The sequence below is a fragment of the Schistosoma mansoni genome, chromosome 6 (genome assembly GCF_000237925.1).
Source record: "Schistosoma mansoni strain Puerto Rico chromosome 6, complete genome".
Classification (NCBI taxonomy): Eukaryota; Metazoa; Platyhelminthes; class Trematoda; order Strigeidida; family Schistosomatidae; genus Schistosoma; species Schistosoma mansoni.
In genome coordinates, this window is record NC_031500.1 from 1936463 (window position 1) to 1963706 (window position 27244).

A 27244-nucleotide genomic window follows, 5' to 3' on the forward strand; every position below is an offset into this window, starting at 1 on the left:
ACTTAGTAGTCAATTGAAGTGGGGGCGGGTTGTGTATAAAAAGTTTGTGTAATAGTATTAGTCTCGAACACTGCATATCATAACAGTTATGGTTACGATTAGCAGCAGAAAGCAAAGGTCAAAATGTTATTAAGATAGTTGAAGGTTAACTACTGAACTTCTTTTAATTACTGATATGTGGGCGGGAATGATAATGATCGGTTGTCTGCTTAGTCAGACTTATAGATAATCTGACAGGCTTTAGATGAGTTATATATTCTCCCACTTTTATATTTATTGTGGTTGTGTTGAATTGTGTCGGCTTGTTGTCGGTTTTTGGTGAGGAAATATATTCAAGTTCTAGTCAGGCTAATCACGTGTTCTTGATCTGAGTTGTGTTGAAGTCCTGTAGACTGGGAGTGAATCTAGTGTAGATATTCGTCTAAGACAAATTAACGTCTCATTCGCGTAGATGTGGGAAACCGAGCGTTATAACAAGTACAAAAGTCAGGTTTAAGGTTTATCATTGGTATGACTTCTGAGAATTTTAATAACATGGAAGTGGACTGGTTATCGATAACTTTGTAGAATTTACTGAATCCACGTTATTACTGGTGTTTAGTAGGTGACAAAGTATAGATCTTAGTAAGCAGTTTTCTCTTCAATCGCGTGGAGATTAAGAAATACGTATAGTTATGAACTGTTCATATTTCCAGAAGCAATGCCAATTATGAAGATGAAACCCGAATTTTGTATTCTGATATGAATTCCGCTTTATTTGATCTAAGTTAAGTGAGTTTAAATCAACTTATCGCCCCTTAGATTTTCAGAATAGTGCTGTTGAATTTAATTAACATCGCGAACTGACCATTTTACAAATATCGAGAATTCAGAAGCACTAGATAACCATTTCATTTTGAATAGGTTCTTAATCTCAACTTAGATCCTGAGCTCGATTCTCAGTTGTGTAGTGTGCACTGCTGAGAAGTCCTATACTAGGACGAAACGGCCATCCAGCGGTTGTATAATTTGGACTGATTCGTGATTCCAATGAGATCTCCAGATCGTGAAATTTGGTAATGCGGGTTCGAATCACATCAATCTTTTTAACACCGAGGCTATACATTGCTAATAAGTACTTACCAGCACAAAATATTGATCCAGGAGAATGATTACTGTCAACTATGTCCGGTAACCTAACATTACAATCTATTGAATGTCATGTTAAGTAACTTAAGCCAATATTCATATTTCAACTTGACAGATATAATTTGAACAGTATCAAAGGGCTAAACAAACATGACGTTGATTATCGCTCAGTGATTAATAAACGTAAACAGTACTGTTTCGATCTAGGATAGACGGGATGTGGTTAGCAGTAGAATGACGGAGGCACATTTTACCCTACTAGAAACCAGGATAAACCTGTATTTTCGAGTCTACGTTCACTCAGGGACTCAAACCGGGTACCATTCGCTCGAGACTCCATCGCGTTATCCACTTGGGCACTGAAGGGGGTTTTATGGAGATTTAGTAATACTATAGTTGAATTCATGAGTCTAGAGGTTAAACGCTCGCTTATCAGATTGACAGGTCCTGGGTTCTAATCTCGCGGGGCAGAATCATGGATGCGCACTACTGAGGAGTCCCACAATAGAACTAAACGTTCGTCCAGTTCTTCCAAGTTTTCCATGATGGTCTAGCTTCAATCGACTCATGATTTATTATTGGTGAATCACTTCCTTTTAGATATATAGCATTATGAAGTCATAAAATGATTGATTGATTCCATTGAATATTCTATTAACATTGTCCGTTATGAGTTTTTTTTTTTGGGGGGGGGTCACTTGGTACTGTAAGGATGATTCGAAATAAAAAGTTACACAATGAGTTATCAAGTTGTTATTTTTTTTTCTTTTTGAAATTTATATTTCTGCATATTCATAAAAGTACTTCACATATATGTTGCTAGGTCAAATCAAACTTAATATTCTGCATCATCAACATCATCGCAATTTTCTTGAGTACCTTTTTCATACGGTTGTTTATCTTCTTCAGCTCTACAAATATTAAATAGAGAAATAACATGTTAGTGATTTTAATATGCGTATATATATATATATGTATATTGAGAAACCACTGAAAGTGGGGGAGCACAGGACTCCACAGGGAGTGACGTACTAATGGCACCACCCCCGGAATTAGTCATCGATGCCTTAAACCCTAGATCACTGATACAAGATTCAGTGACTTACAACCTTAACTTTAGAGAAAAGAGCTCTCTATTACTTTCATGTCTTCAATAGTTGTCTAGGTTTAGTTGCTTCGTCACCTCAATAACATTCAATAATCTGCACAACTTTCATACCGATATACTGTTAAGATGTTATTTGTTTGAAAATCCAGAAATGCTCTTGGAAAACGTATGGGGTATTTAGGGAGAGATCGAATTGAAGAAAATGACACTTTTCAAGTTATTCAACGAATGCTTTTAATTCTACAAGATTGATGAAGCATCAAAGACAATGGTAAATATCGAAGATTTACAGTATATTTTACTTTCTGGTCATCGATCGATTGTTCGAATAATCGTTCATGAAGTGAAAATGAGAGATTGCCTAAACACATGATTCTGTCAAAATGTGGACGAATAAGACAGTTAAAATAAACCTGACTTCTGAGAACTTTCAAGCATGCTTCGAACAATGGAATTGATTAGTCAAAAGTCAGTTAGGCTTTTTTTTTTATCTAAACTCCCTCCTAGCTCATTGAGCCAATACAGTTCTGGTAGACAGTAAACATATTTACCATCGATTCATATAATATTGTGGTGTGTGCTATTATTGTCGACAGATATAAGTAATACGTATCATCAGTCGAAAGTGAAATGCATGGAGGCAAAAGGTTAAGAAGATTAAAGAAAAGAGAATCAGAACAAAGGATGATCTGTATGGAAACGAAGGAACAATCAAGTCTAAAAGACAACTAATTGACATTTTACAAATAAAGTATTTACTGTAAAGATGGATAGTGGCTAGCAGTGGAATCTAGTTCGACGCGCGTTTCGTCCTATTTGTGACTCGTCAGTTAGATGTACCTGCATCTCAGAGTTGATGTTCACTCTGGGAGTCGAACTCAGTACCTTTCGCTTCAAACGTCGTCGCATTATCCACTCGGCCACTGAGTCCTGATAGCCATTTGTTTGTGCAATTGGGTGAAGTTCAAATTCACTTGGTAATGTTTGTTTGAATCTTCCCATTGATGTTTAGGACTCCAACTGATCAGTCTCAATAGGAAGATTCAAACAAACAATACTAAGTGAGTTTATTTACTGTATGGTTCTCAGATTTTACGAAGATGTTCTGCAGTTTTGTAAACAAATACAGTTGGTTGTCCATACTTGTATTCTCGTTTACCAAAATATCAATGAAGAAAACCATTTCAATTTTCATATTAATCTACCCTATCAGATCAGAAAAAAAGATGATGACATGTTCGTTCCTAATCATCCCTGTTTATATAAATGAAGTACAAAGAACTAGAACATCTTGAGGTACTGTGGTGAATGAGAATACCAGTGAGTACAACCGAATGTATTTGAACATGACATCACAGAATCTCTTATTGAAATCTGAGAACTATATAGTAAATACTTTATTGACAAAATATCAATCCATCATCTCAGGCTTGATTGTTCCTTCGTTTCCACACAGATCATTCTATGTTCTGATTCTTTTTTCTTTGATCTTCTTAACCTTCTACCACCATGCATTTCACTTTCGATTGATGATACATACTACTTATATCTGTCGATATCAGTAGCATACATCATAGTACTATTTATTTTAGGTGATAACATCAACTAGATAAAAGTTACGATTATAAATTCTTCAGTGTTCCATTGATAAATAAATTTCTTTAAACCCTACTGAGAAATTATAACTTAGAGAGTTAATCAAGTTCAGAGTAAGTCAGTATACTTAGTTATTTGATGACTTTAGTTGAGGAGAATTATTGATTGAAGATGAAAGCATACAAGCATTGAAGTTTTTGTTACTCAATGGTCTTATGTTGTTGTTTTTTTGTTAGATGAATTAAAAAAATTTACACCGTGTCAGGAACCTGTGCAATGACTAATGAGTCTTATCTTGAGATTGAATTAAATCTTTAAAGAGCCCCCAAATACCCTGGTACGGCTGAAAGTGGGGAGGGGCCACCCTCCCTCTCGAAATGCCTTCACACGGCCACGTGCATACAACCACTATCAGGGAAGTCTTAGTCAATGCCTTCTCGCGGCATCACTGTTGTTTATGAAATCGAGAGGGAAAGCCAATATCCGGTGCTTTAAACAGGTTGGTGGACACGGATAGTCCACCAAAGAGAGTTGGAAAACCACAATTCCAAACCAATGATGCACATGCGCTCCAGCATCCGGAAGAAGAAAATGGTGTATGAACCAATTATTGGTCACCGGCTATTATAGAACTGCATCTCCTGACGTTCATCTACTGTCTTTTGGATTAGACCTTTAGGTCAAAGGCTCCTGATGTGACCCCCTAAGAAAACCATCTGCTTCGATATGGGCACCCTAGTGGTATCCCAGCCCTCACACAAGTCGAATGATTTATGTGGCGCACGTGTATTTGTTACCTCCGTGTACCAATGTTTATGTGTTTAAATAAACATTAATAAACAATAATAAGTCTCCACACAACTTCATCAGTGATAGTATTCAATAAATGCTTATGTTCTATGTTGTAGAAGTAAACCTTGATTAACTAACGAGTAACATTAGATGACATATATACCTTATACATTACATCTATGACCTCTAGCTAATCAAGGTTTATTTCTATTGAACATTTATAAATAAAAAAAAACAAAAAAAACGAAAGATACTACTTATTTTACTACTGATAACTTACGCTGGTGAATAATTACATACTACTAGAAATCTGTTTGAACATTTTTGTACACCACAACCAATTTCAGTTTCTTCACCTTTTACCATCTATAATGTTAAATGAAATAGAATCATAAATAACAATAATTAAGTTGAATTATACATTTAACATTCTGATATTAATCAACATATTCTCACTGATGATTGGCTTCAAGAGGTATTTCATGGAGTTCTAGTGAGAAGCAGTGATCAGTGGAGTTCAACCAGGTCTGTTGTGAGATACTAACTCACTGAAGACAATCGTGGATGTGTCGTTCAATTTGGTGGATCAGTTGAAGTTAGAAATTAACACCAATGGATGCCGGCCAGCTCAGTGGTCTGGAGGTTAAGCGCTCGCGTGCGAGACGGATAGGTCCTGGCTTTGAATCTCGTGGGACGGGATCGTGGATGCGCACTGCTGAAGAGTCCCACGATGGAACGAAACGGTCGTTTAGTGCTTCCAGGTTTCACATAGTGGTCTACCATCAATTGACTAATGACCACCAAATTGGTGGATGAATTTCGCGCCAAAATCCAACACTCGTTATCTTATATCTCATTGGTTTATCCATAAATTATAGTCTCTCCGTTTAATCGAGTTAAGTGCTTCTCATACATGTTCATATTCGCTCAAGAGTACATTCTAGATCATAACGCTTCATGATTATCTGATAGGCAATGATAATCAACTTCTTTCCCATAATACAGGATACAGATATTCATGCATGAAATTTGGCGATGAAACCTAGACCTTTCCATGTGTGTGAATTCAGACCTTTGAACATAGTCCCACTAGTCTAAGGATTCTTTAACTTACCACAATGTTGAAAACCTTGAGTTCAGTCTCTTATGAGTTCGGTGATGCATACTAATATATAGTTTCAATCTAGACCAATATAAGATGCTAATAGCTACCTGGTTTTCAAGACTCATCCATCTAGTGTTAATCAGAGACTTCAGACCATACTGTCTAACTTCAACCAATCCACGAAATTGAGCGATACGTCCACCATTGTCTTCAGTGAGTTACTATCTCACAACAGACCCAGTAGAACTCCACTGATCACTGCTTTTCACTAGAACCCCAGAAAATACCTCTTAGAGACCATCACTAGAAAGCACAAAACCCTTCTCTAATTATATTTATTATAAACACTTACCTGTTTATACTGCATACATGTATCTTTGCATGTGTTATCATCAAAAGAATAGTTCTTGTACTCAATAAACCAACTGGCCACCGCTCTAAAAACAAAATAAAAGACAACACAAAAGTTACTAAGGGAGAAATTGTTTAGCGATAGGTCAGTTAGTAGTAATAACTATTAACTAATTTGAGGTGGCTTGTAAGAAACCCTGTTCCATAGAGGTTTCGTGCTGGTTAGCCAAAAGAACGCTATCATCACTAACTAATTATACTACTCAGTGGTCAATCAATATTGGTAATTCAGTTCAACAGGAATCCAGTCGTAGTAATAATAGATCAATAAAAACATGTCAGAACGTGAAACTGTGTAACTAGGGTTCACACTCATCAGAGAGTCATTTATTCCAAGATTCTAGATAAGTCTTGGTTTTGAGTGTCAATTAGCGTGAAATTTATGTTCAGCAATTGATTGATCACTGGGTGGTGATCAATTTCATGCGTATTAAGTCCTTCTTTGTGCTGATCGAATGCTATCGATCAAGTTGCAATGTGGCCACTAGTCTAAATGGCTCAACACTGCGTGCACTATGTTGAGATTAGATGGTGGTTGGAGGTGGTCAACAGGACTTGACATGCATGAAATTGATCACCACCCAGTGATCAATCAATTGTGATTACATCTCAGTCCTACAGGAGGCCAGTCGAGGCCCGAGTAGCTCAGTGGTAAAGTCTCTGACTGTGAAGCTGAGTGACACGGGATCGAATCCGTCAGGGGGCACCAGTTCCCTCAAGATCACAGGTACACCTTCCTGACGAGTACCAAGTAGCACGAAACACGGGCCCAGGGTTTCCTATTGACCACCTCCAACCACCATCTAATTTATATTCAGCATTTCTTCCCGACTACCCTTAACCAATCAACAAAGAAAATGTTATGGCAAAACAGTAAAATAGATAAAAAGAAAGCTTACTTTTCAATTGTTGGACTATCAGCAATATTTTGTGCCACTGAAGAAAACTCTTCAAAACGCATATCACTTGGACTATCATAAGAGTAATCACATCGGCTAGCTGTGAGTTGAGCTTTTTCTGCTAAATGTTTATTCCATTGCTGTAAAGTAAGACAAAGGTATATTGAAAATGACAATCAATATAAAGTACCAGTCAGACAGATATGGCTAGGAAGATTGTTATGACTATTTGAATGGATTTGTAATGATAGTCAATAATTATCGATAAAAGATATATTCGCTTCTTCCATAACCTTATTATCTCACTGAATGGTCAGCAGCGGAATCCAGGACGCGTGTCTCGTCCTATTCGGGACTCATCAGTCGAATGTACCTGCAACTCAAAGTTTATGTTCATCCTGTGACTTAAACCCAGTAATATTTGCTTCAAACGCCATTGCATTACCCACTCAACTACTGAGTCGTAATAGCCACTTGCTTGTGAAACTTTGAGATGCAGGTACATTCGGCTGACGAGTCCCAAATAGGACGAAACGCAAGTCCTGGATTCCACTCCTGGCCATTATCCATCTTTACTTATAATGCTTGTGAATTAAAAGTATATTGACGCAATACGCACTGTGTGGACATATGCCAATAAGAGAGAGACTGATCAATTGCAGTCCTAACACATCAATGGGAAGATTCAAAAAAAGCAACACCAGGTAAATTTGAACCACTGAATAGTTTTAATATTTCTCTATTTAATGTTGATAGGTGATGACATTATTCTGTATCACATTAGACCAGCCTACTCAACCAATGATCTGTCGTGTAAGCGTTGATGGCTAACTTTTAAATAGATTATGAGAAGTTCTAATAAGAGAAGTTGTAAGTAGTGAAATTTATACATGTTGAGACTAGAACAGTAGCTATTGTTTACATTGAGTGATGGCGACTAGATGTACGACTAGATTTAAACTCAATGGTATAAATATAATGAGCCAAAATCTTGGGCTTCAGTCTCGTGTGGGGTTATTGACTAAAACTGTTGAGGAGTCAGTCAAGATGATTTTATGTGTTACTAGAGAGAAGAGGGTGAGTGTCATTTACTGGTTAGCCGAAACATAGAGGAATGCTTCATTTTGGAGGATCTAAAATACAAACTCGTCTGGATGTGGTCCTGACACCCTGGAGGCCTGATATCAACTCTCAATGGTCGGAAATAAGTGGGACAAGATCGGGTTGGATATACTAATAGTCGACATTTTTCCAACTACTCCTTACATTATAGAAAGGTCATATCGCTTTATATCCTGGTTGGCTCAGGAAAACATCCTACTGATGTCAAACCCTTTTAAATTCTCCAGTAAGACATCACCCTCAAGTTTACTGTCCTAAATCTTGCCTCTCTCTTTCTCTAACTGCTCGACTTGGAATGACAGAACCTAAAGAGACAAACTTTCCAGTCATTATCACTATGTTGAGTCATAAAGACACATGGATGTGGTCGCTATGTTAAGATAGCAGATACTATATACTTATCAAGTGCCAATCGTTTTTCAATTTATGTCAACTTTTAATGAAATTAACATTTGAATTTCTTTAAATTTCAAATGAATCCAGTATGGTGATGAAACAAATGAAGAGTGGGAAAACAACACCAGGACCGACTGACCGACCAACCGACCTACCTGACAACATACCAGTTGAAAGAGTGAAGTGAGATATAAGAGTAAGTGCAGAGATCGTAGAGGTTCTATTGAGAATGATTTTGGAAAAAGAATAATAATAAATATAGAATCTCTTTAAATAATTGAATCCGTAAATTGATTAAAGCTAGACCACCATTGAAAACCTAGAAGTACTGGACGGCCATTTCGTCCTAGTATAGGACTCCTCTTTCTGGTTAGCGTTTTTTTTAGCGAGTTGGTTTTCTACAAGATGGGGGAGCTACAGGCGGAAGAATGAACAACAATAATTGGATAGAACTAGGAAGGAAGGCCGAAGACAGAATGGATTGGAGAATGCTGATCGGCGGCCTATACTCCATTGGGAGTAAGTATAGTAGGACTCCTCTTTAGCACTGCATATCCACGATCTCACACTCCAGAGACTCGAACTCAGGACCATCGACCTCGTACATCAACACTTAACCTCTAAACCAATGAACCAAGATCAAACATAATATAAACAAAAGGGTAATATACATAATAACTTACTAATTTTGACATATATTTTGCTGGAGGTTGTTTTGGCATTTGACAAAACCGTATTGAATTACGATAATATTTATGTAATTGAAATACTTCACGTACTTCTTTAGGTAATTTTAATTTTTTACAATGACTTATTATAATAATAAAGAATAATATAATAATAATTATATAATTATATTTAGTATAACGATTATTATTCATTATAATAATAATAATAATAATTAGGGGCTATGGATACTAAAAAATAGTTGCCATGCACTATGATATTTATACTTAAACTGAGGTGTTATAATTGATTGAATTAAGTAGTATCTATGACATTTTGTCATTATTATTATTATTATATAATGTATGATATAAGCTTAGAAACGAGAGAAGAAAGCCAATAAAAATTTTTTTTGCTTTTTTGATTAGAAAGGAGGGGGGGGTGAGGAGATTACTATTATTATTATTACATAATATAAGATATAAGCTTAGATATAATTAATAATAAATGACAAATGATTGATTTGTCAGAAATATAATAAAAGAATCTAAAAAAGAAAGCTAATACAAAGAAATTTTTTTGTTTTTTAATTAGAAACGAGGGGGGGTTGTGAGGAGATTATTGTGATTGAATAGTTGAATACATGAGTTGATTAATAGATAGACTGTCATGGAAAGTATTGAATAGTTGGTAGTGTTCTAGTATAGGACTACTCTTTAGAAGTATGTGTCCATGATCTCATACACCTAAATTGGACCTAGGACCTTCAGTCTTGTACGCCAATGTTTACCGTCTAAACTATAGAACGGGCATCTATTTATTATTTTATGATTCAAACACATAAATATTGGTACAAGAAAGCACCAGATATATATGTGCCACACAAATTTCATTTGATTTGTGTGAGGGCTGTGATACTGCCCAGATGCCCAAACTGAAGCAGATGGTTTTCTTAGGAGGCCACACCCGGAGCGTTCGACCTAAAGGTCTGATCCACAAGACCGTGGAGCATCGTAAGGAGATGCATTCCCATGGTAGCCGGTGACCAACGATTGATTCATACGCCATTTGTTCCCTCAGGATACCGGAGCCAGCCCATGTGCACCATTGATTTGGAATCAGGGCTTTCTAACTTCCCTTGGTGGATTTTCCGTGTCCACCAACCCGGTTGTACAGCCGGACATTCGTTTTTTGTCCTCTCAGTTTCATAATCAACAGTAGTGTCCGAGAACGTAGTTAGTAGAACTTCTCTGACAGAGGCTGTATACGCGTGGCCATGTGAGAGCATTTGGAGAGGGAGAGCGGACTCTCCCCACTCTCGCCGTACCAGGGCATTTCGGCGCACCTATTGACGTTAATGTATAATTTCAACCAATCCACGAAGTTGTGCGAGAGACTGAAAATCCTGGGTTCGAATCTCGCGAGCGTTATTATGGATGAGTATTGCTGAGAAGTCCTATACTAGGACGAAACTGTCGATCAATACTTCCAGGTTTTCTATAGTGAATCTAATTTTAATTGACCTATGAATCCAACTATTAAAAAAATTTTTCAATAACCTGAGAAAATCTTTTCATGACTCATTTACAAGACGATCATTCTTTCGTTTATATTGGTTAATCAGCACTTCAGTGATCATCATAATAACTGAGTGATTTAAAAGTTATTATTCAATCAATCAGAAAACAATCTGTACAATTTAATAGACACTATTAGATTTTAGACGTTTTAGACAGTTCATCAGTTATTTAAAGCCTATCAATAGTTTTCAGATATTGACTTTACAGGAATATTCTTACATAACATTACTAATTTATCTACTTTAGAAGTTTCTGTTGTGAGGTAGTAGTTAGAGATAGTCTACAGAAAATCTGGGACTCCCTTTTTGCGCTGTTTGGCTCTGGTCACCAAAATATACCCATAATCTTGAGTGGAATGGTTGTCTCTGGTGAATTCTACCCCTATGTCACTTAACATCACAGTCAGAGATTGTACTGCTAAGCTATTCAGGCCGAGATCGACTTCCTATAGGACTGAGATATATATTTTCAACTGATTAATCATTGACAGACATAAAGTTAACCACTACTCAGCGACGTCTCTGCCTATATGACCCAGATATGAGATTGAATCTGCCAAAGTGAATCACTTCTTTCAAGACTACAGGTACAGATTACTAGCGAGTGCCAAACAACACGAAATCTAGGTGTTTTATCCGGATGAAGAGTAAATGAATGGTAACTTCTAGGAATCGTTTGTGGACTGTTAATACATATATTGTTACTGGATAATTATTAAGTAACTAGATTCGCTATATGTATATTTGTATTCCTTTTATCATAAACCTTTCATTCAACCTATTGGCTACTATTATCCCATTTACCATTTTTAATTTATTCCCGATTTATTAGCTACATTCTTCTATGGTCAGTCACTTTTGGTTTGATTCTATATAATTGTAATTTTTCATTTTATAGTGTTCGGACGTTTGATCCCCAGAACTTACTTGGGAAAGGTCCTAATTTTGTAGTTTTATTCGGGAAATTTGAATTTCATGTTTTCACGCCAAGGAACGTTTAGTTGACATTCATCTTACATTTTTCACTCGAAATTCCTTGACTGTTATTGGTTGACGGGTCAGTTTAGTACGCTATTTTGTGGCTCTCCCAAGGGCATTTCTATCATTGTATAAATAAGCTTGATTTTTGTGCTTAGTGACTTCGTATTTTGTGGGTGCTTGTAGAATACATTCTCTACGCTTCATTAAGACTTCTTGATCTAGTTAGCATGGCCGAGGACAACGTATTAGAATTAGCCTATCGTGTCACTGTGTTATTAACCTTCGTTCCATTTACCGAGTAATATGAACTCGTAATAGCATCAAGCATATCATATAGTATATCTAAAATATACGATTCCTACAAGTGGAGTCTGAGATTACACTCTGAACTCAACGGGTGAAGCTAGCCAAGAAGAACCAACATGCTAGTGATGTTTTGACGTGTCATTGGTTTAGCACAAGAACAAGGTTGTTCTGTTTGATGATTTTGTCACATGATAATTAATAAGGCTAAAAGTTATGACAGAAGATTATCATATTGAAGAAACTATGGAAACTAATTTACATTCACGTTTATTATAGGATTATTTACATTAAATTACTGTTTACAACCATCCAGGTACATAATAAAAGTGATGATATATTTATTCTATACCGAAGAGTTGGAAATTTAGTTTTCTTTCTATTCATATGAATATTAAAAATATATTATTATTGTTACTGTTATTATTACTAGTAGTATTATTATTATCATTAGTAGTAGTAGTAGTAGTAGTAGTAGTAGTAGTAGTAGTATTAGTAGTAGTAGTAGTAGTAGTAGTAGTAGTAGTAGTAGTAGGAAATCAACGCAAAGCTCAATCTACTTAAAATTATCAAGTCAAACCATGGAATGATACCATTCAGTTACACCATGATAACTCTTCCTTTAGTATAATTACACATAGGTGTACATTATTCGACACAATGCACAATGAAATCATTGTTTCCATACTATTTGTTTTATATTCTTTTGTGAAACAAGTGTTTTTTTCTAACAATAATATCATTGTATATAGCTGAAATCATGAGTCAATTGAAGCTAGACCACTATAGAAAACCTGAAAACACTAGACGGCCGTTTTGTCCTATTGTGGAACTCCTCAGTAGTGCGCATCCACAATCCTGCCTCGCGAGATTCCAACCCAAGACCTATCAGTCTCGCACGCGTGCGCTTAATCTCTAGACCATTGAGCTGACCAGTATCCAATGGTGTTAATGTCTAACTTCAACCAATCCACGAAATTGAGCAACCATTCACCAACGTCTTCAGTGAGTTGATATCTCTCAACAGACCTGGTTGAACTCCACTGGTTACTACTTTTCACTAGAACTCCAGGAAACACCTCATGGATCCAGTCACTAGTGAGCATATGATCATTATCAGAAGGGGTTTTGTGGAGGTTTTAGTAATTTTATACAGTTGAGATCATGAGCACTGTTGAGGAGTCTCACAATAGGACGAAACGGCCGTCCAATGCTTCCAGGCTCTCCATGGTGGTATAGCTTCAATAGAATCATGATCTCAACTATATGAAATGACACTAAACCAATTATTTTTGTCAAGTTCAATACATAAATTGCTTTAGAGAATATAAAAGTTATAATCTTCAATACGGACGTCAAGGCAGTTCCACTGTATGGGGATGAAACATGGAGAACTACAACAATCATCATCAAAAGTGTACAAGTATTTATAAACAATTGTCTATGTAAGATATTCAGTGTCCGTTGGACGGATGCCATCAGCAACAACCTATTGTGGGAGAAAACAAACCAGGTCCCACGTGATGAAAAAATTAGGGAAAGATATTGGAAGTGGAAAGGATATACATTGAGGAAATCATCAAACTGCATCACGAGGCAGTCGCTAACTTGGAATCGTGAAGGGATACGGGCAAGAGGAATGCCAATGAACACACTGAGTCGGGAAATGGTAGCAGGCATGGAAAGGATGAATAGGAAGTGGAAATAACTGGAAAGAATTGCCCATAATAGAGTTGGATGAAGAATGGTGGTGGTCGGCCTATACTCCTCGGTGATGGGTAACAGGTGTAAGTAAGCAAGTAAGGATTTAAGACATATTGTGAGTGAAACGCTGGTCATCAGTGGCAATAAATAATCGTTTGACTATACCACAGATTGACTAAAATTGAATATGTATATCGTTGAATGGCAATACAATCATCTTGCTTATAATTATCTATTATCTCACCGTCAATTATCTCTTATTCACATCTTATTGATGGATATAATAGTCGCTCCATTTCTATCAGACTTATTGAACTTACTCTGGTCTGTGATTAATATTAACTGTCTATCCCTATTTTCGTTACTTCAAGTATAGGCTTTTGATATATCTAGAGCTTTGATTCTTGCTATGCCGCGTACTACTAGACTACTTGAACGATCGAACCCGCAACATCGCAAGAGAGAAGACAGAAGACTAGTAAGTAGGAATTTTATTCCCCAAAACAGTGTCAAATATGGTACAAAAATCTCATGTATTTATAGTTTTTTGGCTGAAAGTAAATCATCATTTCGAACAGCAAATAAGCATATAGGGCGTCATTCTTATCCATCCAATGAGGAAGCTACATGTCGACATTCTAGAATGTTCTCTTAGTGGTGATTGGATGGAATGTCTTCGGTTCTTTCTGGGCTTCTTCAGGCTTCCTTGAGTTTGCCAACGAGCCATCCTTACAGCTTTATATGATATGTAGGTGACAAGAAGATGAAGTATATATATTCAATAAAGAGTAACCAAGACAAATTCCTGAATTGACTTGTGATAGTTTTGCTAATTGTGAACGGTCTATTCGCTCTTCTAACAACTTCTAATAACCCGACACAGCAACTTAAACATATGAGTAAAGGCATGAATTGCAAAAATGGATTTGCTCCAAGATTAAATTATGTACAGAAAACCGTCCGTGTTTATACTAAATAATGTGACCTTGGTCATCTAGAAAGTTCTGAAACCACGTGAATACAGCAGTAAGAAAATATTTATCCGATAGAAAGCATGATGCCTGATCTGTAATCCTTCTAGATGTTTCATAATAGCTTTTATTCAATCCTGAATGGATCAAATATTTCCAAGATCCTCTTGGGTCCCTAGTGACATTTCTGAAGAATATTTTGGAACTCATTTACAATTTAGAGTACAATTGAGCTTGTGGTGGATCCCAGAGAAAGAGATTAGTCAATATATAACAATACGCAAATTTACTAATAATATGCCAAAAGAATTAACACTACAAACATAAGCGTATGTCTATGAGTAAAGCAAAAGGTAACAAATTACAGTTAAATTATAAAAAGGTATATTGAACAACAAAATGGTAACAGTGTTATGAAATGAATGTTACTTGTAAGCTGCTTTCTTAGATAACAACCACAAATAAGTTTACTTGGTTAAAAAAGGTTCCTCTGCACGTGATGGCACCAACATCAGGTTTTCCATGGTGGTCTAGCTTCAATTGACTCACGCTTTCAACTATGAAAATGAAGAAAATTAAATCCAATAGTATTATTCAGTAATGATCCGGGTCAAAGCTCCAACGTAGTATGGAAAGGCTTAAAAGAATGTTATAATACTATTATGATCTTCAATCAAAGGCCATGGCCATTAAAGCAGAAGAATAGACGGCGGATACAACGTTGATATTTTAAGAATCGCAGTAGTGTAGTGTATGTTAGATATAACCATTGATACACCATTGATATACCATTGATACTGAGAAACAATAGATATTGAATATAGATGGGGTTACATATACAATGTGAAAAATAGGAAGAACAGCATGTCATCTTTCTTTTGTTGTTACAAAACGTTACTGAATATACATGTCACAATAAGCTTCATTCTCATAGACTTTAGGATCGTCAATATCATATTTACAGTTCTAGTAGAATATCTGTAGTAATGACATTGAATGATTCAAAATAGATCTATCTAATAATAATAAACAAACATTATAAGCAAAGATGAATAGTGGCTAGCAGTAGAATCCAGTTTGATGCGCGTTTCATCCTATTTTGGGACCCGTCAGTTGGATGTACCTGCATCTCACAGTTGATGTTCACTCTGGGACTCGAACCCAGTACATTTCGCTTAAAACGCCATCATGTTATCCATTCAGCTATTGAGTCCTGATAGCCACCTGCTTGTGTAATGGGGTGAATTTTAAATTCATTTAGTTTTGTTTGTTTAAATCTTTTCATTGATGTTCAGGTCTCTGAGATGCAAGTACATTCAGCTGACGAGTACTAAAATAGGACGAAACGTGCATCAAACTGGATTCCATTGCTAGCCACCTTCTATTTTTGCTTATAATGCTTGTGAATTAAGGCTATATCGAGGTAATACGCACAGTATGCACATATGCCAATTAGAGACTGATTAGTTGCTGTCCTAAACATCAATGGGAACATTCAAATAAACAATACTAAGTGAATAATAAACAAAGATACAAAAGTAAGTTTGACTCTCCCTCTCTTTCTCTCTCTCGTTTTTTCTTTGTTTTGTTTTTTGATCTTATCAAATTTAAACGTTTTGATGTTTTTATTTCTTTGTCTAAAATTATGTTCAATGAGATAAAACTTTTTTTTTAAAAAGCCTACATTTCAATGACTCCATTATATTTGAAGAAAGAAGCGAATCCATTCAACTCATTGTGAGGTCATTGTATACATATATATATGATATTGGACCATTTGATCATTACCTCTTGAAGTCAGTCACTAGTGAGGATACGATGATTATTATCAGAATGGGGGTTTTGTGGAGATTTTTAGTAATTTTATAGGTGAACTCATGAATCAATTGAAGCTAGACCACGATGGATTGTGGATGTTCACTGTTGAAAAGTCCCACAATAGGAGAAAAGGTCATCCAGTACTTCCAGGTTTTTCATAATGGTCTAGCTTCAATTGACTCATAATCTCAACTATTGAAATTACTATAATATCCACGACACTCCCTTCTCATATTGGCCAATATTAGTTTAAAATTCTCCTCAACAAAACAAGGTTAGACATTAACACCGTTGAATGCCGACCGGCTCAGTGGTCTAGAGGTTAAGTGGTCTGGCTCGAGACTGGTAGATCCTGGGTTCGAATCTCGTGAGGCGGGATCGTGGATGCGCACTGCTGAGGAGTCCCACAATAGGAGAAAACGGTCATCCAGTGCTTCCAAGTTTTTCCATGGTGGTCTAGCTTCAATCAACTCACAATCTCAACTATATCAAAATTAGTATAATATCGACAAACCCCCCCTCCTCTGATATTAACCAAAGTTAATTTAAAATTTCCTTTAATAAAACAAGATTTATTTATCTCATTTATTTTTATTTGTTTGCTTAATTTAAGAAAAAAGAAAAGTGGATGAAAGAAAAAAAGAAAGAAAAGAAAAGAAAAAAGAAGAAAAACGATAAATATCAAAGTAACATTTGTTTTGTTTTGTTGATAAATTAAAGGCGTTAATTTAAAATCATAAATAAATAAATTATAGTTGAAAGCGTGAATCAATTGAAGCTAGACCATCAGGGAAAACTTGAAAGCAGTGGACGACCGTTTCGTTTTACTGTGTGACTCATCAGCAGTTCACATCCACGATCCCGCCTCACGAGATTCCAACCCAGAACCTATCAGTCTCGTGTCAGAGCACTTAACCGTTAGACCACTAAGCTGGCCGGCATCCAACGGTGTCAATATCTAACTTCAACCGATTCATGAAATTGAGCGACACACCCACCATTGTCTTCAGTGAGTTACTATCTCATAACAGATCCAGTTGAACTCCACTGGTTATTGCTTTTCATTAAAACTCCAGGAAATACCCCTTGAAGCCAGTCACTAATGAGGATACGATGATTATTATCAGAAAGGGGGGGTTTTGTGGAGATTTTATTAATTTTACAATTGAATTCATGAATCAATTGAAGCTAGACCACTATAGAAAACCTGGAAGCGTTAGACGACCGTTTCATCCTATTGTGGGACTCCTCAGCAATGAACAATTTTGAAAATACTAAATCTCCACAAAAAACCCCTTCTGATAAAGATAAATTATAGTTTATCATTGCTTGTTTATTTATGTCAAAATGAAACTTGTTTGTTTGTTTGTTTCCCTTTGTGTGTTTGTGTGTTTGTTTGTTTGTCTGTTTCTCTTTGAGTGTTTGTTTGTTTGTTTGTCTGTTTCTCTTTGCGTGTTTGTGTGTTTGTTTGTTTGTTTGTTTCTCTTTGTTTTCTACTTTAATTGAATGTTTTAATTACAGATTATCATTATTAATATGAGTAAAAGTAAACATGATGTAATTAGTTGAATTGATTGATTCATTTTATGGAGGTTGACTTTATTTTCTTTTTTTTTGTTTGTTTGTTTACAAAATCAACAATTAAAAATTCTATAGTTGAATTGATGAGTTAATTAAAGGTAGACTATCATGGAAAACCTGGAAGTACTGGATGACTGATTCGTCCTATTGTGGGACTTCTTAACAATGAACATGCACGATCCATTGTGGTCTAGCTTCGATTGATTCATGAGTTCACCTATAAAATCACTAAAAATCTCCACAAAACCCCCTTTCTGATAATAATCATCGTATCCTCATTAGTGACTGGCTTCAAGAGGTATTTCCTGGAGTTCTAATGAAAAACAGTGACCAGTGGATTTCAACTGGATCTGTTGTGAGATAGCAAATCATTGAAGATAATGGTTAACCCGTTGCTCAATTTCGTGAATCGGTTGAAGTTAGACATTGACACCGTTGGATGCCGGCCAGCTCAGTGGTCTATCGGTTAAGTGCACGCGCGCGAGACCGATAGTTCTTGGGTTGGAATCTCGCGAAACGGGTTCGTGAATGAGCACTGATGAGGAGTCCCACAATAGAATGAAACGGTCGTCCAGTGCTTTCAGGTTTTTCATGTTGGTCTAGCTTCAATTGATTCATGAGTTCAATTATCAAAATGCTAAAATCTCCACAAAGCCCCTTTACTTAAAAATTCATTAGAAAATGATTTCTTTGAAGTATGAATTACATTTGTGATATGTTTTTGTTTTAATCCGAATAGAATAATGAATGGTAACTGTTGAGATCTATTTACAGTCAGCTGATCAGTCGGCTACAACATAGGACCACGCACATATATACAGCTGTTTAAGTTGCCATACCTCATTAGCACAACAAGATGAATACCAAACTCATAGTAGTAGTTACTTCAATAGCAGTAATATATAAAAGAAATATTGCATATAAGGATATAATATAGGGAGAAGGAATTAGTTCTTAGAAAATAAGGTATCAAGCAATTTTAATCTCACGATTTGAGGGAAGACAAGGAGTGTATAGATCTACAGCACTATGATCGATTCTGAGCCATGTCATCCAGAGTCTCCAACCATTGATTACGATAGTCACGTGGACCCCAACCAAGTAGTCTGCATCTACCAACATGGCAAAGACCAGAAGCTAGTGACTTCAAACGCTGATGCCACATTTTGGTTTGGCCGTCCCTCACTCTCTTCCAACCATCCCCAAAGCTAGTCAGCATTGCACGTCGCGGTAATCAGTGTTCAGACATACGTAACACGTGGCCCAACCATCCCAGTCGATGAAGATTCATGACTTCATCAACTGATTTACCATCATTCCCTAAAACTCTGTGTCTAACTTCACTAATACTTACAGGGTGATCTATTAATGGACCAGTTCTATACATATATTCTTATTGTATAATTTTTAAGTAACTAAACTATGCATATTCATGTTCCTCTTATTATAAGCTTTATATTGACTTATAGACTATTGTGATACTATTTACTATTCTTGAGTTATGCCCAGTCTATTAATTACAGTCTCTCACATTCACAGTCACTTTAGGCTAGATCTTTTATGATGTGTGTGGTCTGTTTGGTTTGTATATAAACCCAGTATATTTGAAATATATGATTCATATTGCGGTATATGGAATTTGTGTGTTGGACTCATCAAGTAGGGCTAGGCAGGAAGCAGGACCGATAGATACTCTACACTGCTCGTACGGGTTTATGCGTCATTGATCCAGTAGATAATTGGCGGTCTCATTAAGTTATATATTAGATAAGGCACAAGTTATAACAGTTTTGTAGGTAAACTGCTAAACAGTGCTAACCACTTTCTAGTCTTAAATCTTATTTTTGAAATCCTGTACAGAAGACAGAAAGAGGAAAGTATGGATGAAGATTTACTTCAGAATTATTTTTGTACGGTGAGCATATGTTATTTTCAGGGTTACTTGTGATCCTGAAATTTTATGAGCTTCTGGACAAATTGCTGATGAATCTGATAGTGGATCAGGATCAGAGAAACATGATCCATCGTTTTCTTAAGTTCTCTTTATTGTTTCTAAGAGATGCTAATTATTCAAAGTAATCTTAACACTTTTCTTGCTTCTGTAAACTTTTCCACTGATTTATCAAGAGTCCCCAAATGCCCTGGTACGGCCGAGAGTGGGGAGAGTCCGCTCTCCCTCTCCAAATGCTCTCAAATGGCCACGTGAATATTTAGCCTCTGCTAGGGAAGTACTACTCACTGCCTTCTCGCACCACGGATGTTGTTTACGAAATTGAGAGGACGAAAAGTGAATGTCCAGCGCTTTAACCGGGTTGGTGGACACAGAAAGTCCACCTAGAAGAGTGGAAAACTCTGATTCCAAACCAATGGCGAACATGGGCTCCAGTATCCTGAAGGAACAAATGGCGTATTAATCAATCGTTGGTCACCGGCTACCATGGGACTGCATCTCCTCATGATGCCCCACTGCCTTGTGAATCAGACCTTTAGGTCAAAGACTCCGGGTGTAGCCTCCTAAGGAAACCATCTGCTTCAGTCTGGACACCCGGGGGGTAGTATCATAGCCCTCACACAAATCGAATTAGATTTGTGCGGCGCATATGTATCTGGTGCTCCTTTATACCAATATTTATGTGTTTAAATCCATAAATAAATAAATAACTGACAAGATTTCATCAATTGTCATTCAATTATATTAAAATTTCCGAATGCTGTGTTAGTATGAGATATAAATAGTGCTGGTTGGTATTGTTGAATTTCATAGCTCTTGATTCACAGACTGATCTTACGAAGGCAAATAGTGAAAACCAGGAAGTACTGAACAGATGCTTCTCCCTAATGGGGGACAAATTATTAGTACCAACCAAGACCCTAACATAAAGATCAAACTCAAGGCCTTTGTCTTATGATTTAAACCTTAACCTCTGAACCATTAAGCAGATACCCAGTGGTGTATATCCCTAACTTGAATCAAGTCGAGATGTTGAACGAACAATTTCCATTGCTTGTGTTGGATGATTATTACATATCATTCATTGTTGAATTCCATTCGTAATTGCATTTCGCTAAAACTCTTAAAGCTAGCCACTAGTCAGCCCATGGTTATTATTAATACAGGAAATTCATGAAGATTGCTGAGATATTATGGTTTACTTCATGGACCTAACTTAGTTAAAAAGCATTCAAAACCCGTTGAAAATGGTTACTCAACATTGCAAATTGATTGATTTAATTACTAATGGGATGACAGGTTTCCACTACTTTGTAGTCTCATACTAAAACGAATTACCTATCCAGCACATTCTTGTTTCTCTATAGTTGTTTAAAGGTGATCAGTCTTACTAATCGAACGCTATACTCGGATCCTAAGCTAGTCTCGTAAACCTCAACCAAGCTAAATCTACACAGCAACTTGAACATGAGAGAAAAGGCATAAAATATTCGAGAAGCACTTTACTCCAAAGGTTCGTTCACGTACAGAAAGTATAAGGTTTTTATAGTATTTTAGAAGACCTTGGTGTTTCCTGAAAATTCTAGAATACTACTAAACATAGTAGCAGTGTAGTAATCAGCCAATCAGAAGCTCTACATGTGATGTTTCTAGCAAAGCTTGTAGTCAAACGCTGATTGGATAAAATGCTTCTTAATGTATCCTGAGCCTTTCTTGTCTATTGGACGAAATTTTCTGGATCACCACTACAAAAAGGTATTCCATGATGGAACTTTAGGATATTACTTTGTTGACCGACAGCCTATAGTTAAATGACATTCACAAGAAGTACTTACCATTCTCTCTATATGAAAAACTACTTTTGTAAGTCAGGATCCATAAAATAACATTGGCTAACCATTTTTAAAGTATGCATTATGGTGTCTTACTTTGTAAGCAGATAACTATTGTGTCTACTTGTTATTCATTTCACCTATTACGCCTGTAGGACCAGTAATGTTCTGTTCTTTCAATGATTTAGTAACGGATGAACAATGACCTGAACCTTAACACATGTTGGTCTTCGTGTTCTTTCCAACACAGAGTCTAATCTTAATAGGAAGCTAGTAAGCAGATATATTCTCTATTGTGTAACAATTCAGTTTATATAATAACGTGGAATAATTTCAGTACTATGCAGGAACACAAGTCGGAAATCACAATGTATACACAAGTATACTTTAATTGGAAGATAACTAAAGTAATAGGTCTAAAACCACATAACAACAACTCAATAAGTCTGACGATTTATATCACTACGATCAAATTGACTTTAAATCCATTGAGCATGTCCATATAACACAAATATGGGTCTAGTTGATAAGACACATATGTAGTGAACGTACACTCAGGTGAGGATGACCAATCTACTAATCAGTGTAAAACTACTGAGTATGTTCATAAATTATGCAAACCATACATTAAGTACTTCATTTGAATATCTTCAGTCAGTTGTCCTCTACATACTTCATGATTCATCCATTTCTTTTTTCATTCCAATTTCTTTCTGTTCTTCTTTTAGTTTTCATTAGTTCAATCTTCTCAATCCTCTTTTGACAGGCATTCTACCTCTGATTGGCATTACATACTGCTTATATCTGGCAACATAAGTAGCACACACTATACATATATGGAAATTATAGTTTTCGTAGTTTAAATGATCTTTCTCAAACCACCACTAAAAACCTGGAAGCAGTGGTTAGATGTTGAATAGCGGCTTAGCGGCCTAGCGGTCAACAATGTACGCATGAAAAAGAATGTCCTGGGGTCGATTACCGGATGTTCAGCCCTGAATTCGAACAGCTAAGTTTCATACTCAGATGAAACGTCCATCCAGCGGTGGTCCAACTAGGGTCAGTCTTGATGCAAATTATATGTATATTGATAAGGAATGGTGATATATTAGTTAATTATCAAACAAGCAGCATATTAGGTGATAAATATACCAAACATAGTGAACTATGCCCTTATATACTTAGGTGTTAGAGCATCGGAAACGCATGAAGTGTTTACAAGGATAATGACAGTATGATTACTTGTCCTATACTGTCGTCTCAGTATATTGCTTTCCCACAGAAGTAAAATCTGAAAAGTAGAATTTTGATGAAGGAAGACTTGGTGGGGGTAACCAATTCAAAATGACAGAGTGATTTCTTAAAATAGGATAATCATACATTAAATGACATTATTTGTACATCTTCCTTACATTGTCATTTACATACTTCATGATTCGTTAAATTGCTTTCTGTTTCCTTTCCTGTTCTCTTTAATTCAATCCTCTGTTGCCAAGTATTCCACTTTTGATTAGTGCTACATACTACTTATACCTGTCATAATAAGTAGCTTACATCACAGAATCAGTTCAGCTAAACATTTTGTAAAAACATCACGAAAACCGTTTAATTGTAAGAAAATGTTCTCATCTCAAAACTGTTTAGTTGAAAGAAATGTAAACGGAATACCAACTCAAACTGTCTATTTTAAGGCGATGTAGTTCAATCGATTACTTAAAGATGTTGTTTCAATACAGTTGGGTTTGATGGAAGGGACAGTGATTCATATGCTCAAGTCTATAAGTTTTATCATCAGTTTCACTAAAGGTATGGTTATTGTACGTAGATGACACACTTTTTAGTCCTGAATAAAGGTGAATTCTGAACTAATCATAAGTAGTTTCACAACTTCTTCGACAACATTAAATCTACAAGAAAAGACAAACTAGAAGATGAAATCCTTTTCTTGGATGCATTATTAATGAAAACAAACATAGAGACGTTGAAAATACAAGTATACAGGAAGTCAAACCATACTGATAAAATACTCACAACTGTGATAACCTAATAGCAAACAGGTTGAGGTGTTGTGACAAACACTATTCAAAATAGTCAAAAACATGACATCAATCTCAGTACCTGAAAAACTGAAAAAAAACACTCTTTTCCTGCCTATCTTCCATAGAACATAACTACCCTAGCAACTGGATAGAAAAAGAAGTCTGGGAAATCCACTCACCATCACAAAATTATCCTAAAATTGCAAGAAATGGATAAACCTTTTACATAAGGATTCCAAGGACCTCTAGAATCGCTATCACACATTAACCAACTGAATCACTTCACTTCATTTTATGCAGATCAGACGACTCAACATATAGATATACAAAGAATAGAAAGCGATGTGTATTCCAGAACGAAATATCTCTATAGGTCACATCAGTAATCAGACACAAGATAAAATCATCACTACTAAAGTATGATTTAAAGCCTGATACATAAATAATTAATTGATTAGTTGAATTGTAATAGACAAATTAATGTTATGCCTTTGTTTTTGTCTTTGTAGTAGGATGGACAGGTTGTTAAGGAGTTCAACGTTCAGTCATTGAGATACAATTTGAATCCTACTTCACATACTTCGTTTCCCGAACTAGGTAGTATTAATACCCCTTAGATATAAAATACAACTCAGAGCTGAATAGAAAAATTTGTACTAGATGAGTATGTTTTTTTATAGCCTTGATTTTAAAAATTCCTTTATTCATAAAATGTTCATTAAGCATGTACTTCTCGATATATGATTATTTATCAGAAGGGGTTTTGTGAAGATTTTAGCAATTAGATCATTGAATTTATGAGTCAATTAAAGCTAGACCATTATGGAAAACCTGGAAGCACTGGACGATCGTTTCTTCCTATTGTGGGACTCATTAACAGTGCGTATCCACGATCTCACCTCACGGGATTCGAACTCAAAACCTATCAGTCTCGCGCCTGAACGCTTAACCTCTAACTCCAACTAATCTATGAAATCGAGTAGCCGTTTACCGTTATCTTCAGTGAGTTACTATCTCACAACAGATCCAGTTGAACTCCACTGATCATTGCTCCTCATTAGAACTCCAAGAAATACTTCTTGAAGCCAATCACTAATGAGCGAAATTGTGGATGTTCACTGTTGAGGAGTCTTACAATAGAACTAAAACAGTCATCTAGTCCTTCCAAGTTTTCCATAATGATCTAACTTCAATCAACTCATAAATTCAACATGATCACTTACTTAATACCAACTATTTAACAAAGAAGACATTACTTTTAATAGAGAATTCATATGAAAATAACATTATCATATTACTAATTACTTAAATTACAACTAGTCAACATTTTTCTATTACGAAAAACAATATTGACGTCAATATATAGTTTTCATAATGAGAAAAACAAATTACAATTTCTATAATAAACATATTTATATATGGCGCATCTATAACTGGTATCCCCCACTCACCCCAATCCCCTTCTCCCCCCCCTTTCTTGTACCAATATTTATATATATTCAAATTAATAAACTAATGAAGATGTATTGAATACCTATTCGATTGAATATCTAGAAGATTCTCAATTACAAAGTGGTACCCAATAATTATGAGTTTAATTGAATGAGTTACTTTTTAATATTAGATATATATATATATATATATATATGTAATCCAAGAATAATGGTGGATGTAAATAATAAAACCCCCCTTTTTTCTTTTTTTGTTTTTTCTTTTTTGTTTTTCTCTTTTTTTTGTTTTTTTGTTTTTGAAGAAAATAATTTGTAGGTGGGGGGGATATATTCACTATTGTGTATTATTCATATTTTCTTTTATTATTTACATAAGAATTATATAACAAAGTAAACAATCTAATGTTGTTGTTGTTCAGATAGAAAATTTATTATAAAATATAATAAAAGAGAATAGTCAACATCATTCTATACGGATATTTTAAAGAGACGATTATAGAAGGCATCAGAAGACAATTAGAAAGATAAAAGGCATCATGTATTATCGTCATTATCTATTAGCTATTATCAATGTCATTGTATTGTCGACAATGATACAATATGTTATAGGTAATTAAGTAATAATGATAATGATAATATACCCGGTTAAAGTAATGAATAACCTACATTCTTAATTGGTTAATGTATTTTCTATCTTCCAATATTTAGGGGGTTCGATTTTTGGGGACGATACATCAACAAGTAAGTTTGTTTGAATTTTAATAGAGTTTTGTTCTTTAAGCTGAATAGTTTGATAGTGAAGCTTTCATTGTTATTCTAAATAATATCATTAGTACAAATTTCTCTACTATCTAAGTTTAAGACTGCAACTGGTCAGTCTCTAATTGGTATATGTTCATACTGTACGTATTGTCTCGATATTGCCAGTGGAATCCAGTTTGACGTGCGTTTCGTCCTATTTGGGACTCGTCAGCCAGATTAACCTGCATCTCAGATTTGATGTCCACAGCAGGATGAAACGCGCGTCCTGGATTCCATTGCTAGTCACTATCTATCTATGTTTGTTTGACTTTTTTTCGTTTTTTATCGACACTACTGTCTATTTGAACAAGACTAACATGAATATGTTAGCTAATGAGTAGTTGACACAAATAATGAATTTTGTTTCTTGATTCTAGGAACTCACACTATGAAATACATATATGATATTTAAGATCAATTCCTTTTCTTTCCATACATCCTCATTTTAACACATAAATGTTGATAAATTGATTGTTTTTGATGGAGTTTTATTCTCTGAGCTGAATGGTTTCGTCGTGGAGCTTTTATCATCCTTCTGAACAATATCATCGGTACAAACTTTGGGTAGACGATGAAAGCTCCACGACCAAGCTATCCAGCTCAAAGAAAAAAACTCCACCAAAATCATCCACCTGATGTACAAATCTTTTCCACCATCTCATAAATTCATTGTTTTATGTTATACCTTCTTATCAGCTGACTAAAACTAGTTACATAGAATAGTATAATACAGAATTAGTTGTTGAATACGATTCACTTAATGAAATGAAGGTGAGTTCTTGTAATCTAACACAAAATCATAATAAGAAGATATCAAATATGAGATATTAAAAGTCATTTACCCCGTCATTACACAATTCATCCTCATTATAAGATTATAATAAACCTAAAGACTGACCATCAGTGAATAAGTTTATCTCTACTTCCCACTGTACATCTATGTAAGGTTGTAAATAATTGATGATAATGAACAATTCAAAAGTTGAAAGCGTGAGTCAATTGAAGCTAGA

General features: G+C 35.5%; 2 protein-coding genes and 1 non-coding gene across 3 annotated transcripts in view; 2 read left to right on the top strand and 1 right to left on the bottom strand.

Annotated features, from left to right (window-relative positions):
• Nucleotides 1–1963: 1963 nt before the first annotated feature.
• Nucleotides 1964–9438, bottom strand: Smp_001890 (venom allergen-like (VAL) 18 protein; the record flags this gene model as incomplete). Its single annotated transcript, XM_018797923.1, has 5 exons — nucleotides 1964–2039; nucleotides 4905–4990; nucleotides 6082–6166; nucleotides 7040–7179; nucleotides 9241–9438. The coding sequence occupies 5 exons, from the start codon at nucleotides 9436–9438 to the stop codon at nucleotides 1964–1966; spliced, it is 585 nt and encodes a 194-aa protein (XP_018652917.1).
• Nucleotides 7201–7271, top strand: Smp_tRNA_01259_Pseudo_GTG.1.1. Its single transcript has one exon. It is a non-coding gene (tRNA).
• Nucleotides 9439–25909: 16471 nt separating the features above from the next.
• Nucleotides 25910–27244, top strand: part of Smp_123100 (hypothetical protein) — a 5234-nt gene continuing 3899 nt past the window's right edge. Inside the window, exons 1-2 of the mRNA XM_018797924.1 lie at nucleotides 25910–26042; nucleotides 26142–26182. Of these exons, the coding sequence (XP_018652918.1) occupies nucleotides 25970–26042; nucleotides 26142–26182 (114 nt within the window). The 5' untranslated portion in view covers nucleotides 25910–25969. The remainder of the gene's footprint in view (nucleotides 26043–26141; nucleotides 26183–27244) is intronic.